This window comes from Clytia hemisphaerica, unplaced genomic scaffold, assembly GCF_902728285.1.
Source record: "Clytia hemisphaerica strain Z4C2 unplaced genomic scaffold, Clytia hemisphaerica genome assembly, whole genome shotgun sequence".
Lineage (NCBI taxonomy): Eukaryota > Metazoa > Cnidaria > Hydrozoa > Leptothecata > Clytiidae > Clytia > Clytia hemisphaerica.
The window spans coordinates 102,825-122,912 of record NW_027103248.1 but is presented as its reverse complement, the minus strand read 5'-3'; the positions used below and the strand labels follow the sequence as shown (position 1 = coordinate 122,912).

General features: G+C 34.5%; 1 protein-coding gene across 1 annotated transcript; it reads left to right on the top strand.

Moving 5' to 3' along the window:
* The first annotated feature begins 1,343 nt into the window (after positions 1-1,343).
* On the top strand, positions 1,344-18,867 carry LOC136824763 (ectonucleotide pyrophosphatase/phosphodiesterase family member 5-like). The gene is made up of 3 exons (XM_067080739.1): positions 1,344-1,454; positions 10,251-11,040; positions 15,078-18,867. The coding sequence occupies exons 2-3, from the start codon at positions 10,327-10,329 to the stop codon at positions 15,810-15,812; spliced, it is 1,449 nt and encodes a 482-aa protein (XP_066936840.1). The 5' UTR covers positions 1,344-1,454; positions 10,251-10,326; the 3' UTR covers positions 15,813-18,867.
* The last annotated feature ends 1,221 nt before the right edge of the window (positions 18,868-20,088 follow it).

Here is a 20,088-nt window from a genome sequence, read left to right as displayed (position 1 = left end):
ACATTATTTTTGCCAACATCGATGTTATTTTAATTAATCATGCCAAGATCTTTTTAATGTGAGTGAAGTTATATTTAAATTCCTCTGAGAACTTTTGTTTTGGCTAATTGCAGAGTAAATGCATTCTTTTTTGCTCTTTATAGATTTTGCCGTTTTAATTTTATTCAAAACGAAACTGCGAAGTTAAGTCCCAATGAAAGTGGAAAGGCCTTATCCACGAAGTATTTTTAAACAAAACTCAAAAAATGCTAAACAAATTACTTTTTAAATGTTTACTGGCATCAAAGAAAGTGATTTGGCAGTAAAAAGCACAAAATTCTAAAAATTTTGTCTCTAAATAGTGCCTACCGCGAAATTTAATACCTGCAAAAATTTATCCCATAAAAGTACCGGGTGTGCCACAAATAAGTTACCCTCTTATTTGAATTGATATTGTAGGCAGTAGAAAAGAGATTTTTCAAAGATTGTTTCGGAATCATTCAGAGGAAAGTTAACTTAATATTTGGTGTATTACTTTTTAATTTTACTTCATTGGTTCAAAAGTTATGTTCAAAAAACTAAAATGTCAATTTTAAAAAATGTCAAAAAAAAAGCTAAAAACAAGGGTATCGTTTTATGAGAGAAAGGACTTCTTTTACCAAAGCGTTAAAATACAACGTCTTGCTCCTTGTAACACTCTTTATGTTTTCTTTATCTCTATTGTTTTTTTTTTTTACTTCTGTTTTCCCCTTGGGCATTAACAAGATGCCGGATGCTTCAAACCCCACAAAATTTTCAACATCTTTCCAAGAGTTTCCGATAGTTTTCTGTGTGTACATCATCGTTGAGAAAGGTGGAGAAGGTGAAAGTTTTCAGAAAAATGCCTTGTTTGAACTGTTGCAGCTCATCTTGATTCACCCTGTATTTATTTACAGGGATGCTTAACTTTGTAAATAAGTGCTTTTTACATAATGGAAATACATTTCCTGATGCATAAAATCGTTTTGTGTCTATTCATTACAATCAATTTAATACTCTCGTTTTTCGCCTTTTTTGACATTTTTTAAAATTGACATTTTAGGTTTTTGAACATAACTTTTGAACCAATGAAGTAAAATTAAAAAGTAATACACCAAATTTAAGTTAAGCTTTCCTCTGAATGATTCCGAAACAATCTTTGAAAAATCTCTTTTCTACTGCCTACAATATCAATTCAAATAAGATGGTAACTTATTTGTGGCACACCCGGTAGATTTTGTTTGACAGAATGAACAGTGAGGCTGGAAAGCTGAAAAATCATTGCTTTCTCTTCAAAAAGCTTGTACTTTCTGTGAACATAACAAATTTACTTTCATCATAGAGAATAAATGAATGAAAAAGAAAATTAAAAAGAAAATTAGAAAATTCAGTTGGGAGATTTTGATGACATTCCAAGCAAATAATGGAGAAATGTTTTTATGATTAAAGTTAAATGGGTAAGTCATTTATATCCACTGATATCTTGTATACAAAGTATTTGCTGCAGAGCTTTTTTGACAACCAAGGTTTCTACTTTGGTTACTTTTAGCAAAGATGGTGCATTATTTTGCTTCGGCTGCCGTGGCTTTGGAAAAAAGATACAGTAGTAGCTATCTAATGTTTTTTTTTTAAATACTAGCCAATGTATATCTGATTATATCTCGTTTTATATTTATTGGAAAAAATTTAGATTTTTCAAGTATTCAAGTTAACCTATAAAGATTACAAAGCATAGGTGGATTTAGACCATTTCAAACTTATCAGAAGAAGTGATTTGTAATTGTAATTTCATTGTCTTTTTAACGAGCGTTGCACTCCTTCGCATGTTTCCGAAGTACTTACTCTATTGTGTAGCCTAGAAATCTAAGCTAGTTTGATTCAGTCATTAGGATAAATCTGATGGTAAGTTGTGACTGAATAACTCCAAGGCAAACTTAAAATGCGTAAATATAAAAAATCTTTAAAGCGCCGAAAATGCTTTATTGCCATTAGCCGTGTGTCCTAGCCTTGTGAATATGGGCTTAATTAACTAGGCTATCTATTGTGTTAAAACACCAGTGCAAAATACTTGGCATTTCTGGAAAAAAGACATTAAATCTTACATAGTTCTCTTCCAGAAGGAATGATTATAGGATGTTTGGTCAAACGATAAGACATTTTTTGGGGAAATGAACTCCGCACATATAAATTCTAGCCCTGATACAGGTTTTTTTATAAGAACATCCAAAATTTTCGAAGCCTTAGGATGTTCTTAATTGAGTTTTTAGCCTAAAAATGTTCTTAACATGTTCTTATTTTCACCATTCTCTGAGTATTATAAAAAAACGTGTATCCCTCTTCGGGTGGGTGAGTGTTTGAGAAAGGTTTACTGGCGACATGATGCTGGGAAGCCAAGGCCTTCTAGTAAAATGCGTTGAGATTTGGGTTGACTTTATAATTAGTTTTGTAGGAGTGTGGTACCCCTTAGAAAAAATATTGGGCGATGCATAAAATTGTTTTGTGATCATTGTTGCATTCTAAAAATTTGTAAATATACTCTCATACTATCTCCCAGCTGGCACACAACGTTGTTTCAACGTTCATTTAACGTTATATGGACGTTATGAACGTTAAATAAACGTTGAAACAACGTTGTGTGCCAGCTGGGCTAGAATTCAAATCTCTATGTTATTCGATCTTTTTTTTTGCAGTTTGATTACAAATTAATTAACATGAAGAAAAATTAGAGAAGACTTCCGTCAAGAAATGATTCTTCAACCTTTCTTTTTCAATCAATTAATGAATGAAACGTCTTTCTAATTACTACTAATAATGATGGTGATGTTGATAACGGATTGAACTGTGAGGTTTTTTTTTGTTTTGTCTGATATTATGTTGCTTGCATTTGTAAACTTATAATGGCTGGGTATTTGGTAAAACTTGAAAATGAATTATCTGATTATGAATTTGGAAAGATTTTGAGTCTGTTTCATTGAAGATAGTGATTTCTACCCCCCCTCGAAGATATTAAGAAAATATTAATTAGTTTTATAACTAATGTTCAGTCTCAGCACAGTTTTCATTTATCACCCCCTCCCTCTCCCATAATTGTAAAAAAGGGGAAAAGGAAAAATCTTGTGATGTATAATATTTATAATTCTTTTTGTCGATTAAAGATCTTAACAAGGAATAATCTGATCCATATTTTTGAGAGATTTTTACCCACTAAATCTAAAACCATCTGTCTTTACTCGTCTCGCTATACATTTCTCTATAAGAATATATGCGATTGTGGAAATTTTGGACTGTTGCTCCCGGACACTGTCCGGATATATACTTCATATAGAACAGGATAATGAATAGGAGAATGAGATGTGATATTAGACACAGTTATTTTCGTGACGCTAAATAACCCGCTGATATCAACTCGTATCTCGTTTTTATAACTGCTTAAGAGTACTAAATATGGTGGTACAATTTCTTAATTTTGTGGATCAGAAAATCATGACGTTTTTGGAACTAAAAAAAAAAGTTTCGTTTTCAGCATTCCACTAGACTGTCTCCTTTACTCATATTTCTAAGGGTTGATTCTAGGCTGTATGCCTAGAGGGATGCCTATCGTGTATAAAATTCCTGTCCGAGAGTTATACAAAATTTGGGATAACCTGTTTCCGTTTTCTTTAAAAAGCTTTAGAAATCCAATAATTATATTAACCTCTAGACATTCAGTTTCAAATTCAGATTTAATGAAACTTGAAGATCTCTCATATAGGACTTACTAATCAAGCTAATCAAGTTTTTGAAACTCAAAAACACAAAGACGGGGGTAACTCTCGTACAGGAATTTTATACACAATACGAATCCTCTATATCAAAACATATAAAAGGGATGCGTACAGCCTAGGTTGATTCTGGATAACTGGTCCATAGATTTATAAGCCCAAAGGACTAGATGTCAAGCCTCTGCTGAAAAGTGTGCCGTAGTTAGGTAGGAAATCCTACCTAAGTTAGACCTCCTACCTAAGTCACGTGACATTACAATAGAATTTCAGTGCTTGACCAATCAGAAGCTTCGCGGATTTTCGAAACATTTTTTCCGATATTCATTTTTTTTTGCCTGCGATGGCTTAAAGCCCGACATCTAGCCCTTCGGCTTTAAAAATCTATGAACTGGCCTCGCAAGTACACAGGCTCGATGTGCTTTTAAAGAACACACATGGCCCCCGTCACCGGGGGGGCCAGGGGGGCCATGGCCCCCCAATATTTTGCAAAGTATTTTTTTTTTAGTTTGAAAAATCTTATATATACCGTTTAGAGGGGTGAAATAAGGGCAAAAAGTCGAAAATTTTCTTCGTCGCCCAACCATGGTGGGCGACATATTTTTTTGGCCCCCTCAATTCGATGCGCACGCCGGGGGCCATGACACATCCGTCTGTTACTATAGTCTCTCAGTTGTGCTAAACTTAATAAAAATTTTATATCTATTCTTTTTTTACTTTTCCCCTTTAATTCGTAAAGCTACGCCATCTTTTTCTTCGGGTAGAGCTTTTTGATGAATTTTTTTGGGGAATATGTTTACATTTTGTCCCTGTCGTTGTTTAGAGATTTTTTTCTCTAAATCTTTTTTATTTTGATTTGATGATGAATTTGTTTATTAGCACTGAGAATTTCTTCAAAATCAGTTGGAAAAAGAACCTTGAATGTGAAGAGATGATGATTGAATACTGATATGGTTTTAAGTATGGTCGCAAATGCGGCGATAGTAGGCCTAATGACCTTTATGTACCCTGGACCAAGCCTTATCTATCATCTTTGATTTGTACTATTCGATGTAGTAATTTTTACTTCGATGAAATTTTCCATTTCAAAAATTCTTTTCACACACATAGTGAGTAATGGTAGATTTTTCTTTGTATAATGGTCATTGAGTATGAAACATTTCGTTACAAAATATTTGAATGTTAGGGAGTAATGGCACCTAGTAGATTATTCATCAACATTTATTATCTGTGATTTGTAAAATAAAATCGAACGTAAAATCCACTACCCTCCGCTAAGTTAATTTATCAACAAGTGTCGGTCTTTTCACCTTCAAAAGTCTTTCTCACGCTGAAAAAATCAGAAAATTTTAAATTAGTCTCTCCAAAAGTCAGAAAACTTTTATAATTTTCAAGAAATTGTTTTTTGGAAGTATGAAGAAAATTTTCTAAAGGTCACTTGTTCACTAAAATTTGGTCTCTCTAAGGGTCGGCTTTTGGGGGCCCGTTCCGCACAGACCCGGTTTTCTCCGATCTTAGTACCCCCTCCCCCAGGAAAGATTCAATGTGTAAATCCCAACACCTTGCCCTGAGGGGATATTAAAACTTAAGTATTTTTTTCTTTTCATTGTTTTCTTCTTTTTCATAAAACTTGAAAATAATTGGTCAGCCTAAGCTGAGCATTCAAATAGGTAAAATTTTCCACCATCATCAGCATCATCATAAGACGGCAAAAAAAAATCCGATTTTCCGATCTCACTTTGATTTCTTAACTTTCTTCCGATCGGGTTAACTTTTTGGGTACTTTTAGCGTGCGTTGTTTTTACAGATCATAATGTATCAAGATGGCGGCTCCAGCGATAAGTCAGATGTGATAAGTCAGTGTTGTACCAAAGTATTTCCAGTGTAAATCTGTCGCAAGCTTTAATTTCTGTCATTTATTTTTTTAACTCGGCAAATCAAACACATGATTTTCATCAAGGGGATTCTTTTTCTACATCTTTTGAAGGTTTAAAGCCGTTTGCTCAAGTTTTTGATACCTTTTATTGCTGCTTTTTACGTTTTTAATAGTTTTTGCAATAAAAACATATTTTTCTTGTTTGCCTCTAGGGGATTGATGGTGTTATAATGTTATTGGAATTTGATAAAGCTTACAAAAGTACAGCTACTGTATAAATTTGATATACACTGGATGCAATCGTGCTTTTTTGGACTTGGATGTGTTTGATAAGGCGAATCGCAAAAAATTGTTTGGTTCTCGTCATTTCTACTTTAAAAAATGGGAGTCGTTCGGTCGGTCGGTCGAAAATATTTTTCTGTTAAGAAGCAGCTACATCTTGTTGAAAGGGAATCCGTGTGGACTGATCCGAATTTTAAAATTGAGAAACCGTGGATAAACTGGTTTTCGGTTTACTCTCCATTAGCATGTGGCTCGCTACTTCGATTTGAAAACTTGTAAACACAGAGCGTGCAGAGGTCGACAGTGGAAATCCAGCAAAGCAGCGGAAAAACTTTCCGACTCTCCAACTCTACCTGCTGATCGTAAATCAGGGTCCGTCAGATGACGGGAACCAAATGATGACATCACATCTCCTATTATTGGACTTGCAAAATTATGACAAATTGTCTTTGGAATTTGATCATTTATATTAATATTAAGTGAACAAAAAAGTAAAATCAACACAGTTTGTTTTTTACGATATTTCGTTCTATTTTCAGAACTTCATCAGGTATAATACTGCACAAGCGTTAACACATTTTTAAATGCTACAAAAATCAGTGATGCGTAAAAAAAGGCGAGAAATAAAAAATTATATATTAATATTAATATATACAGTTCTTGTTGAAATTGATCAAACTATTTTTCACGCAGTTCCGGACGCAGATTGTGTTTTTCTAACCTTTTCTAACCTTGACGCACATTTTGACTGAATGATAATGGAATGGAATGAATGGCGATAACAGTTTATGCATATCTCTTATCAGACTTGCAAAAAGCGGGCTGCCGTCAAGTTACACAACATGCACACTCTCCTCACAACTTGCACAGCCATAACAAACAGATCAATCATTTAACATTGTTTTAAAGTTTAAAAAACACTGCCAGTGCTTGGCACAGAAGAGAGGACACCCAGTTGAAATTAATTGCTACACTGTTGCCCTGTTGAATTTATTTATTATCGTCGTGTGTTTATTCCGCCAAGGCGGTAAATCAATCGCCCAAATTCATAGACCAATCAAAAGCGAGTTTAAAGCAAAAAGGGGGAAAATGAGCTTCCCGCATAGTTATGAATTTTAAGTTTTGCTTTCGATTATCATTTGCGACCAGCAAAGTCTTCAAGATGGTTGTGTGCATGTTGTGTAACTTGACGGTACTAAACTACAAAATTTATTTACGCAGACTGGATGCAACATTGTGTTTTTCAAGATTTTGTGATTTTGCTTCAAGTGCAAAGTAGGACAATGATCAGTCACATTTTTGGACCTACCTGGAGGTCCTATAAATTAACCTGTGTTTGTTCGTCTGTTACAACTGACAAATGGTTTCTGTAATTTGACCAAGTCTACCAAAATACAGTTCTTGTTGAAATGTTATAAATATGAACTACGTTTTGCAAAGTTTTTGATGCAAATTGTGTTTTTCTGGAGTTTGCGCTTTGTGACTTAAAGTTTGTAGCTTGTTAGTTGAAAGTGTTATTGGAGTTTTATCAAGTAAAACAAAAAGTACAGTTTCTATGTATATTTGATGGATATCTTTATTTTGGTTCTGACGTTTTGGCAATTCTTATTTATTTCTAGTTATAACACTTTGGTCAGATATGGATATTGTCTACATCCAACAGAAAAAATGTAAATAACTGACTGGAATGAAATTAACAAAAAGTTTAATTACACTATGTTTCTCTTTTATTATGTAGTAATGAACTATAGCTTAATTGCTTGATGTCATAGAAACAGTGCTACAATGCTAAAGAGAAGTATACTTTGAGCTTCTCGTGTGGGGGGGGGTTGGAGAGCTCTCAGGCTTGTTTTAAATAATTTTAAATCAAGCCGTTATCAAATGTTTCACATATTGTACATTACAGTATTCAACATTTTTAGTCTACTCTCTGTTTCAGTACATCTCTTACTTCTGTTAACCCACTTATTAAAGCTATCTAGCTAAGCTCTATTGGCTGACCTTCCAGCCTCGGCTGGTTTATTTCTTTTAGGATGTGTTTGTATTTTGGCCCTGTCCTGTCCTTCCGCCGTCAGCAGTTTTTCATCAGAATTCGTTTTATGAATATTATATCGGAAATGTGTCGAGAATATTTTTTTTCTCGCTGCTCTTTTTTTCACAGTATATTTTCACATTTATTTTCTCACGTTAATTCGTTCATATGAAAAAACTTCAGGGAGGTTTATATATCTCTATTCATTTTCTTCTTTTTTTTGCTCGTTTTGTTCTTATTTCTTTCATTTCTTTACCATTGAAATTTAGTAAAAACATACGCGTCGATTTCTTGAAAAAAAAAAAATTTATGAACGTGAAAAACAACCACTGTGATTTATGTATTTTGATCAGTTTGATTTATTACTAAAATTTTAGATTTTTACTTTTTCATTCACAGTATAAAAAGATTTTTTTATGTTAGGGGGGGAGCTGGTTTTCCCGTTTTTTTCTTTGTCGAGGTTAAATTCGACCAATGTCTTAACTCGACTCTATCTCTACTAAAGTGTGTTCTTTCTTGGCTTTCATGTACAAACCAAGTTGGTGTAAACTAAGCTAATCTTTTTTCTATGTTGTTTTTTATTGATGGCCCATAAGATAATCCACGTAATCTGATTATTCAACTAGCTAAGTTTATAGATTTGACTCTTGTCCATTCGCTTTATAATCATTTATTTACATGGAATTGTTGCGTCATAAGTTACAACCTTTAGACGATGGTTGGAGTAAAAACAGCAATGAGAAAAATGATTATCTAGCTGACATTAAGAGGTTTTAAAGTAGAGTTTGAGAAAAATCAAAATTTATTTCACTTATTCACTAATTTTTAGAGGAGTGAATTTTTTTATCTGTGAGTAGAGTTTCTAGCGTCAAAGGATAAAAAAGATAATTAATTCTTCATGTTTTCAAAATGTCAGATCTATTAGTTTCTTTTTCTTTGGCGTTTTGAAGGCTTCGCTGGTGTTCATACAACAAATCTAATTTTGGCCTGTGGCTAGGGGGGGGGGGCTAACCATGTTAGGGGTCACCTAAATTTTTTCAGATGGATCTGCCTGGGGGCTAGATTCTATGTTATTGTTTGGTGATTTTTTTCTGAACATGCTTTTCATCATAAGCAGCCTACCAGACCATAGGTTGGCACTTTCTCATCTTATATTTTGTTGGGCAGTTCTAGAAAAAAACCATTACCACAGCTGTGGACGACAGGGTTTTTGGGATTTTTTTTTCACTTGGAAATCCTGAGAAATTTGAAAAAGGTTTCGGAAAATCCAGGATTTTTCCTCATTATTTAGTCATTTGTATTGGAAAGTCCATAAAATTTGCTCTATTTTCTTGCCAAGTTTCGCATAAAAAATCTTGAATGTTACGGAAATCCTAAAGTTTTTCAAAAGTAAATTGTTACGAAAAATCCATGTCGTTCACATGGGGTTAACGGACTATAACTTGAACCGCCCAATCTAAGCAATGCTCAAAAACTGAAAATTTGGTATCTAATATATTATCTGTAAAAAATTTTTAATTCTGTTGCATTACTTAGATAAAAAATCTGTCTGGCAAGGGATTTGCCCCTTGACTTGCAAAACCTTGATAATCTGGCATGAACCTTCAGTACTTAGCTTATTTCCTATTTCTTAATAGGGCATTTATTCTATTTAGCAATAAGCTAAACTAACTATTGTATTTGTTTGATTGTCTGAATGAAAAGGATTTTCGAAAAAATTTGACGTGTCATTGGCTTAGGGGTCACCTAAAATATTTGGCAACCAGGGGTTACCTAAATCTTAGGGGTCACCTGAATTCTTAGGGCGCACCTAAAACCTGCTGCCAAGCCATGGTCAATCTCAGCTCTTCTCGGAGAAATATTAGAAAGATATTCCCAATTCAAAATTTCGTGTCATTATTAGCATTTTGTTTGAATTTACTCGTCTGATGATGTTTTTCTCACACCAGATTTCATAAATGTATTCGCTTGGTAATCTAGCATTTATTTTCAAACTTTTGGCCAACAAAAGTACGATCAGAAAAAGTAAGAGAACTTTTTAGAAATAAGAGTATTAATCATTTTTCAAAATCAGAGTCCTTCGAGCCGCCATGACAGTTGTCCTTTGTGGACAAAGCCTGTACATCGATCGTTTTCTAAAACAATAGAAAGACAATACTTCGCTCTCCACTGTTTCATTCGATGTTTACTCTCTATAATAATTCCATGGCCTGACCAAAACCTGCAATTTCTGGCAAAAAAGTCTGGTACCATCTGTTTAAATCTCCCTCAGACCTTAAATATTATACTTTCTTTCACTCCTTAGTTGACACATACGTCAAAAAAAGACAATGAAATGATGCAAAATTGAAGCTAATTGAAAAAAAAAGAACAGCACAGAAATGAAATTCTATGAGCTATGTATGATCATTCTTATCGTTACAACGCCTCTACTGATCAACACAAAAACAACACAGAAACGAACTTACTCAAAACAAAGAGTTGTGGTAATATCATTTGATGGATTCAGGTATGATTATATCAAAAGAGACAACTTAGAAGCGTTCAAGAAGTTTGCTCATTACGGAGCATCAGCATCTTCTTTAAAGCCTGTATTCACCACTAAGACATTCCCAAATCACTTTACAATAGCAACTGGGCTTTACGAGGAAACGCATGGGATTGTGGGTAACCAGTTCTACGATCCAGTCTTTAAAGATACTTTTCATAAATCGAACGGTGCAAAATGGTGGACTGGCGCCAAACCAATATGGATGCTGAACGAAGAACGCATCATTGAGGGAACCAATAAAACAGGCAAGAGCGCTACCATCTTTTGGCCTGGGTCAGAATCAAGTTATGACGGGAAATATCCTTCGTACACGTATAAGGAATATAATGCATCGTACTCAACTAAGAACCGTTTTGATGCGATTGTTAAACTGATGTTGGATGACGATGATCTGAACTTGGTGATGTGTTACATAGAGGAGCCAGATAATACGGCCCATAATCATGGTCCTGATAATGACGTAACGAAAGCCATATTGAAAAAACTGAATAAAGAATTTGATTATTTCATACGGAAGATGGATAGAGCGAATCTGTTAGATACCGTAAGTTCAAGTAATTTATCGTCTATTTTTTTACGAATGAAATTTTTTCTACCTTTGATTTTCTCTACTTATTGATTGAAAAGTGCTCCAAACTGTAGTTAACTCTCTAGCTACGGTTATTATTTATTCTAACGCATCCTGTCATGTTTTTGCGAATGAAAATACTAGAATTCAATCAGGGATTTTTCTATCTTTGATTTTCTCTACTTATCGAAAAGTGTGAAACTCGTACAGAATGCAGAATTTCCAGAGGGTCTAAAAGAGTGTTTTTTCATTATTCCAGGGGGTATAAAATTATTTTAAAATTTCCAAGGGGTAAAAGACTGACTTTAGTTCGTCCACCGTCACTTTAAGGTACGAAAAGCGATTTTCCAAGGGATTTTTAGCAAGTTTTTCCCTTTTCCAGGGGGTATCAACCAGTGCCGTAGCAACTGGGGGGGCAAGGGGGGGGCCAAGGGGGGGCTATGCCCCCCCAATAATTATTTCAAAAATGGTTATTTTGCAAAATGCAAAGTTTTCTTTTTTAATTTGTCATAATTGTCTTTATGTGCATGTTTTGAGTGTATTTTTAGGCAATCTAGAGCTCAAATTTTCAAAATTTCCCCCCTCGGGCCAAACCATGGTTGCCCTCGCGGTGTCACTAAACTTCAGCCCCCCCCCCCAATATGAAAATGCTTCCTACGGCACTGGTATCAACACATTTCTAAGAAATCTTTTTTTACTTGAAAAGGTTCGTCCACCCCCTGTATGGAAATTTAATGGAATGGCCCAATACATCCTGTCGTCCCAATTCTATTATATATAACTTGTAACGGGTGGCCCACGAAAGTGTGTTTTTTTATACTTTTGGAAAAGTGAATTTTTACATAAGTTTAGAACTAGTGGCTCAAATTAAAAAAAACTCAAGTTTTAAGTAAGGGTATATTCTTTCTAAATATAAAAATCCAAGCACTTTGGAACATTTGTTCGGCCTCAAGATGGCGAGAAACGTCCGAAATTTTTCGTTGGTCACCCGGTGTAACCGTAAATCTTTACTCCCCGGAAAAAATCACTCCCTCAGTTATAATTTCCCGGGAAAAAATGACCCCCGGAGTAATAATTACCTGAGAAATTATTACTCCCCCGTGGAAAAAGTTACTCCCCTTCAAATTGCAAATTTATTTGCTCTAATTAGGGGGGAGTGTTATTTTCCCAGTAAATTATGACTCCCTGGTGAATTCCGGCTATTGCATATTCGAATTAAACATTCGATTTGGACATTCCAATCAATGAAGTCACTTGCTAAGTAGAGACGTTTTAAAAATGTATGCATAATGTAATCCATAAACCTTATTGTTTTGGTTGCTGTAAGAGAAAACCTAGCCATAAAATCATCTACAAGTTAAAGTGACCCGTTGTTACCCCCACCCATCCCGTTGAACTGTACCCCTGGTGACGCCAAGAATATTTTCATCCGTTCGGGGAAAAATCAAAGAATGCTATCCCCACTGTAGCGATTTTTTATGTTCATTTTCCTTTTGAAATATTCGACTCTAAGGACCCGAATAATAGAGGGGTCCAAATATAAAAGGGGGAGGAGGTCCGAAATTTCTGTAAAATATAATAGACGGGGGGGGTTGAATAAACGGGGGGGGGATCAGTATACTCCTTTTTATTAGAATTTTTATTGGGCCAAGAAAAAGCTCTACGAACAAGAATTTTTTGAATTAAATTTCAAGAATTATTTCAAAATAAAGAAAACAGTGTTGCAGTGTCAAGATGTACCAGGTTTTTAAAATATCTCTCAATTTTCTAACCCAAGCAAATCGCACTCAAGAAAAAAGTTTAAATTCAACTTAAATGTCAAACAAGAAGCCGAAGCGGCGTGAAGGCCCAGCTGACGTGGCAATAACCAAATGTCGTTTGTATCGGGTACCTTAAGAGAATCAATGTTTGCGGAATCACCTATTTTTGCAATTTTAGGGTTTAAAGGAAACATCAAGTCTTAGAAACCTAATGCACAATTTCGGCAGAGATTGAAATACGGAACATTGAACATTCAAAAAGTTAAAAAAGTGAAAAATGAAAAGAAAGAAACCAGCTGCGCTGGAAGGTCAGGGGAAGGTCAGCAATAGACCTTTTTTCAAAGAGGCCACCCTGTTGAATAATTATGTAGTCCAGCAGGAAAACAATGATAAAACCATACATAATTATTACAATATGCATGATACAGTAATTATGCATGGCTCTATCATTGTTTTTATGGCTGGACTACATAATTATTCAACAGGACGTCCTCTTTGAAAAAAGGTCTATGATAAATGATACGCAATATATGTATATAATAGATTTGCTTTATGTTTTTGTTACTAGTATGAAAGAAAAAATCAGTTTAAATAAATTCACAAACTTCAAATGTCAAATGTTGACCGTCAAAGTTCAGAAATATCGATTTAACCACCCGTAGCATCATGAAAGCCATTCCAAACTTATTCAAATTCACACATGAGCTGTATTTTAGTACCCTTTAATGAATTACAACATAAGTTTACTTGAAAAATTTCTCTGTCAGGTTTGAAAAATCCAGCCACCGACCGTTTAGAGCGATAGATCCAAAATTGTCCATTTCCACGGGTTGCACCATGAAAAACATTCCAAACTTATTCAAATTTACACATGAGCTGTATTTTAGTATCCTTTAATGAGTTACAGCATAAGAATACTTGAAAAAATTCTCTGTCAGGTTTGAAAAATCCAACCACCGACCGTTGTTTAGAGCGATAGATCCAAAATTTCCGTTTTCACGGGTTGCATCATGAAAAACATTCCAAACTTATTCAAATTTACACATGAGCTGCATTTTATTATCATTTAATGAATTACAACATAAGTTTACTTGAAAAAATTCTCTTTCAGGTTTGAAAAATCCAGCCACCGACCGTTTAGTTTAGAGCGATGATCCAAAATTGTCCATTTTCACGGGTTGCACCATGAAAAACATTCCAAACTTATTCAAATTTACACATGAGCTGTATTTTAGTATCCTTTAATGAGTTACTGCATAAGTTTACTTGAAAAAATTCTCTGTCAGGTTTGAAAAATCCAGCCACCGACCGTTTATAAAGCGATATAAAATCCAAACTGACCATCTTCACGGGTAGCATCATGAAAAACATTCCAAACTTATTCAAATTTACACATGAGCTGCATTTTATTATCATTTAATGAATTACAACATAAGTTTACTTGAAAAAAGTCTCTGTCAAGCTTGAAATATAAAACTCCAACATCCAAATGCTCCCACTTGCTCCCTGACCTAAAAAATACTTTGCTATAAAGAGAATGAAATTTGACTTTACTACCAATTCAATCCAATATAAGAGTAGGTCAAACATCGTGCGGGTAGGCGAGGCAAAAATTCTAAATCGGCCGCTGGTTTAGCCTGGACTACTGGACTTGTTAATCTATTGCGCGCACAGGCTCCGACAAAGCCAAAATCTTTTCGTTCAGTTGCTTTTTAAAGGCCCATTTGCGCTGCGCGGCTGGGCCAAATAGCAGTAAAAGTTTCCATATTGTTTTTGTTATTTATTCATGATAAACAGGAAAAAAAAGATTAGGAAACCGAATAATGATCGTGATCTATGCTAGTTTTTTGGTATACTATCAGGGGAGTAAAATTTTCTGAAGGGAGTCATTATTTTTGCGTAAATTTATACTCCCGGAAGTAATAATTTCCTGGGAAAAGATTACTGGGGAGTAATTATTTCCCAGTAAATAATGACTGGAGAGTATAAATTTTGGGGAGTAATATTTTACTGTGACACCGGTTTGTATTCCTGAACGATTACCGTTAATTCCGCCAGAGCGCATTATCGGAAGTGCCCCTACATCGATATAGAGATTTCTCATATAAGCTACGGGTATTATGTTATGGAAGTAGACGTTCTATTTGTGTAAGGGATCTTTTCTTTAGATTCGAATGTTTGCATTTCCATAATAGCGGAAACTACGTAACAAACCTTTATCATTTCATAACAATTTAATGCTTTTTATTTCAGGTCAACATTATAGTTGTCAGTGATCATGGATTTCTACCGATCCCTCGCCAAAACGTCAAATACCTTTCAGATTACCTAAACAACACATCCGATTTTCATCTTGATAGTCACGGTGTGCTACTTCATGTTCGACCGCTTGAAGGTAAAAAAGAAGAAGTATATAAAGCACTGAAGAAAATTGAACATTTAAATGTATATTATAAAAAAGACATCCCCGAACGATGGCATTACAAAAATAATAGACGTATACCTGAAATTATCGCTCTTTCTGATCCAACTTATTATTTTGCGCTTAACAACGGGACCTGGATCCCACATGGGGACCATGGTTACGATAACGACATGAAGGAAATGCATGGGATCTTTATAGCACGTGGTCCGGCTTTCAAGAAAAATTTAAAAATTGGTGAAGTTCAAAATATCGATATCTGTGCTCTATTATGTCACGTACTAGACATTGAGCCACACCTTAATAATGGGTCCTTAGCTCGCATTGAGCATATTGTACAAGAGAAAAATCTATTTTCTGTGATCATGAAGAACCCTGCACTTATCATTGCGTTATTATCTATATGTGGTATCTTTGTATTAATTGTTATACTGGGTTGCACTATCTCGTGTTACCGTAATTTTGTGGAATCGTCTAAGTACAGGAGACTACACGAGGATAATGTACCATTAGCTCAATGGACTGATGATCCAGATGAGATCACTGAATTTCAGCTTAGACGTTAAATCACAAATCCTCCACGTGTATAACAGACTTTATTTATGCTACTGATAGGCGCCAGAGAATATTATCTGTCCGTCGCTATCAATAAGCATAAAAAGGTGATAATACGCAGGAAACGAGGACGTTAAAGCATTTTTTTATTGAGAGGGTATACTTTTAGTTAGATTATTTCCCAGCTTGCACTAAACGTCTACAGTAATCGGATTAATTTTCACGAGATGTAATTTCGCGTTTTTCACGAATTACCTTATCACATTTTATAACTAGTCAAGTATTTAACGCAGGGAAAAATAGTTCGACAATTAATTAAGGCAGGGTTTTCGAAAATTACCTCGACCCAAATTTGTTAATAAACGATTGTATTTATGAGATAACAAATTCATGTTAATAAAGTCAGTCCAGATATAATTGGCAGTGGAAACAAGAATGCCTGTAACTTTTGACAGTCAAATATAATTATGGAAATTTTTTTGCTTGTTTTAGAGAATCTAGAGCGCTATATTTCAATGTAATTTTGGTTGAAAAATTCGCGATTTTTAGCGGTTAAATTTGCGATTGCAAAAATTGAGTTTTTTTTCTACTTATGCTATAACGTTCATTTTTACACCAGTAGTAGTTCATCCTTAGGTTAAAAAGTTTGTTAAATTTCAAGGCAAACAGAAAAGTCCTTCGGAAGATATGGGACCCGAAATACCCCTTGGTAGCACTTTTCTGTGAAATATCAAATCTCCAACTTATTACTAAAAACGGGGGTAGTGATATGATTGATAAAACAGTTTTTTGATCATAAAACATTTTACGATCTCTTTAATGACCTCATAGCCAAACAGTGTTTAGTGTTTTGGGAATTAGCAAAGTTCTTTAATGACTTAAAAATAACAAAGGCAATATAAGTTCATGCTTATCTTTTCAATAAAAACAATTATACTGTGACTTCGTTGCGAAATAATCAATGATACCAATAATACCAATGCACCAACACTTAACATTTTCCAACTTTTGATTGCACTGTTAAAAAAAGATAACACAATCCCCGTTTTTAGTAATAAGTTGGAGATTTGATATTTCACAGAAAAGTGCTACCAAGGAGGATTTCGGGTCCCATATCTTCCGAAGGACTTTTCTGTTTGCCTTGAAATTTTACAAACTTCTTAACCTAAAGTTGAACTACCACTGGTGTAAAAATGAAGGTTATAGCATAAGTAGAAAAAATGCTCAATTTTTGCAATCGCAAATTTAACCGTTAAGAATCGCGAATTTTTCAACAAAAAATACATTGAAATATAGCGCTCTTGATTTTCTAAAACAAGCAAAAAAAAATTCCATAATTATATTTGGCTATTAAAAGTTACAGGCATTCTTGTTTCCACTGCCAATTATATCTGGACAGACTTTAGTTTGATTAGGTATATAAGTGTAATGAGGTATTGCTTTTTTGCGATAATAAATCTCGCGAAATCACGTTTAATAACTGACTCGCAGAGATTTTGAATTTGTTTTTTTTTAACCAGTGAATTTGCTATTTTTGAAAAGAAATAGGGTTTTCAGGCAATTTTCAAGAATTCTTAGCAGATTCGTGAAATTAAATGTACGCGAAATTTTCAAAACGTTCCCCTAGCCTATACCAGATGCCACGGCTTTTTTTCTACGCTCTAACGTCTATCCCACTTTGCGACTTTTTGAGCCCAGGTTTTCGGGCTGAAACATTCGATTATTTTGATATCACTTTAAACTTTCCAAGCTTTTGCAGTAGCGAAAAAATCGAATTTGCGTCAAAACACTTAAAAGGCTTCTATTTTCTAAAAATCATGAGGAGCGCACTAAATTTCCCGCTTTTTTTTCTATTCTCCCGAAAATTAATCCGATTAAATGTTGTTGCCTTTTGCAAGCTTTTTGCAGCGTTGCTTAATAAGCATTTCCAGTGCATTGTCCTAGATAGAATAATCAATTTACAATTCATCACTAAATCACCGACTCCTGCACGTTGAAACGCTTTGTAAATCCAGTTAACTTGAAGAGAATCCCACTCACTGCAGACTATCCTTTTCCTTCTTTATTACATAACTTTTTGGTGGGAAGGGACCTCAGATGGGCTTGTGGTAATTTTCAAAAAGGATATTTAGATTTCACTATGGGCAATGATATGAAATTTAAAGGTTTTTTTTTAATAAGAGTGATATCGTTTGCTTACTCATCAACTTGCTCATCCACAAGCTTTTTCAGTTGGATTGACACGAATGTGGAGCAAGATTGGTCAGAAAGAGGAAAAGAAAAACATCTTTTTGTTTATATCAGCACAATATAACAATAGACAGACACTGTCCTGATATGAAATATGTGTCTGATATGAAACGGGAACACTTATGTAAAAATAAAACCTTTAAGCAATGATATTCATCGGTCGCACGAGGTAAAGGGGTCAGTCATATTTTCATTCAACATTTTTTAAAATTATTTATTCATGTTTATTTTAGTATATGCATAAAGTTTATTTTTCATATATATTTTTTTCAATTGCGCGCACAGTCAATGGTATGTGCGCCTCGTCAAAAACTGCATGAATTTGAAAAGAGATTGGATTCTAGTGTATCCAGTGTTTTAATGATGTCGCAAATATCAGAAGTCGCTGTATTTGCGCGCTCGAATAAAGAGGTTTTCATGTTTTATTAAGTTTACGTAATTTCCGCCATTATGGAAGCAAACGTTCCATTTTACAGATTCGAATGTTAATGACGGAAGTTACGTAACTTAACAAAGCATGAAAAACCATGATATGCACCATTACAATGTCTTCTGAGATTACATCACGGACCCAACAACTGATTGGTTGTAAATGACGTAAAATCAGTCAATACGTCACTTGCAACCAATCAGCTGTAGGGTACCTTTCAGGCATTGCAATGGTACATATCATGAATTCGGACATTTGATATTTGTTGAACATGTCCAGATCTTAGAGAGTTAGTACTATATTTAAGCTTATTATAATGTAATACCTTTCATCAATAAGATATAATCAAGTTAGGTAAATGTATTTCATCAAATGCAATGGCTAAACTATTCTAGAATCATAATTTAATTCCCAATTTTGTTACCATTAGCACCCTTTTCTTACTGCTCGATATATATAGATCTTCTTCTGTCAGCTTTGGGGATGAATAAACTGCCAAGGAAATGAATTTTTTTGCATTTTTTTGGGATATGTTCTCTCCATCTTCGATTCTTTGAATGTTAATATGATTGAGACATTGCGCAATAAAATTCTTGTAGTTTGTCTCCGCAGCTTATTAATTTTCTAAGTTTTTATTAGCTAAGCTGTGGTGCTGACATAGGCGAAGCGAGATACCCTGCAAAATTTATGGATGAGAGCGGTTTTTACGACACTGTGATTATTGTCTTTGTTTTATCAAAAGATATAATGAATATGTCATAAACGTCTGCACTCCCTCATAAATTTTGCAGGGTATCTCGCTTCGCCAATGGGTGCTCATTGTACAAGATAACTCGAAATAAAAATAACCCGATCTATCATTTGGTGATAGCGTCATAATATGAGAAAAGAATGACGTCGATTAGGCATGACATCACACACCAAATAACTCCGAAAAAATAAACTCCAGAATTTTATTTCAGGGTCCGAATAGGCTACCCATATCCCCTCTGATATGTTTTGATGATATACATACACGCTTTTTTTATAAGAATGGTGTACTTTGGCTGAGGGAAAGCATTATTCTTATTTCTATTGTTCTAATAAACAATAGGCACTCAAGGTTAATAACCTACCGTACGTGCGACCTTAAAAATACTTTTTCTAAGCTTCCAAAAAGAAAAACCCTGACTGACAAAACTATTCAAAAAGTGCTTAGTATGATAAATAACTCGAAAAGACTCGAGTAATCGCACTACAAAACTGATACAGTGCCGTAGCAACTGGGGACAAGGGGGGTGCCCCCCCAATAATTTTTCAAAAATGGTTATTTTGCAAAATGCAAAGTTTTTCTTGTTTTTTCTTGAAAGCATTTTGTTTTGAGTGCTTCAAGCAATCTAGAGGGGGCTTTAGTTTAGTGACACTGTGAGGGCCAACCATGGTTTGGCCTGAGGGGTGAAATTTTGAAAATTTAAGCTCTAGATTGCTCTAGATTGCTTGAAAAAATAAGAAAATGCTTCCTCTACGGCACTGTGATACGATAGCTGATAGCTCAAAAAATAACTCGGTATAGTGTAGTTACAGGGAGTTAAACTCGGGATTTCTAAACCTTGATGCTGCATGTAAAA

What these genes read in the sequence shown, in the direction of transcription:
- LOC136824763 (XM_067080739.1), top strand. Translation starts at nt 10,327, where the DNA reads ATGAAATTCTATGAGCTATGTATGATCATTCTTATCGTTACAACGCCT. An exon ending in GAGCGAATCTGTTAGATACC is followed by an intron (nt 11,041 to 15,077) that starts GTAAGTTCAAGT and finishes TTTTTATTTCAG; the next exon opens with GTCAACATTATAGTTGTCAG.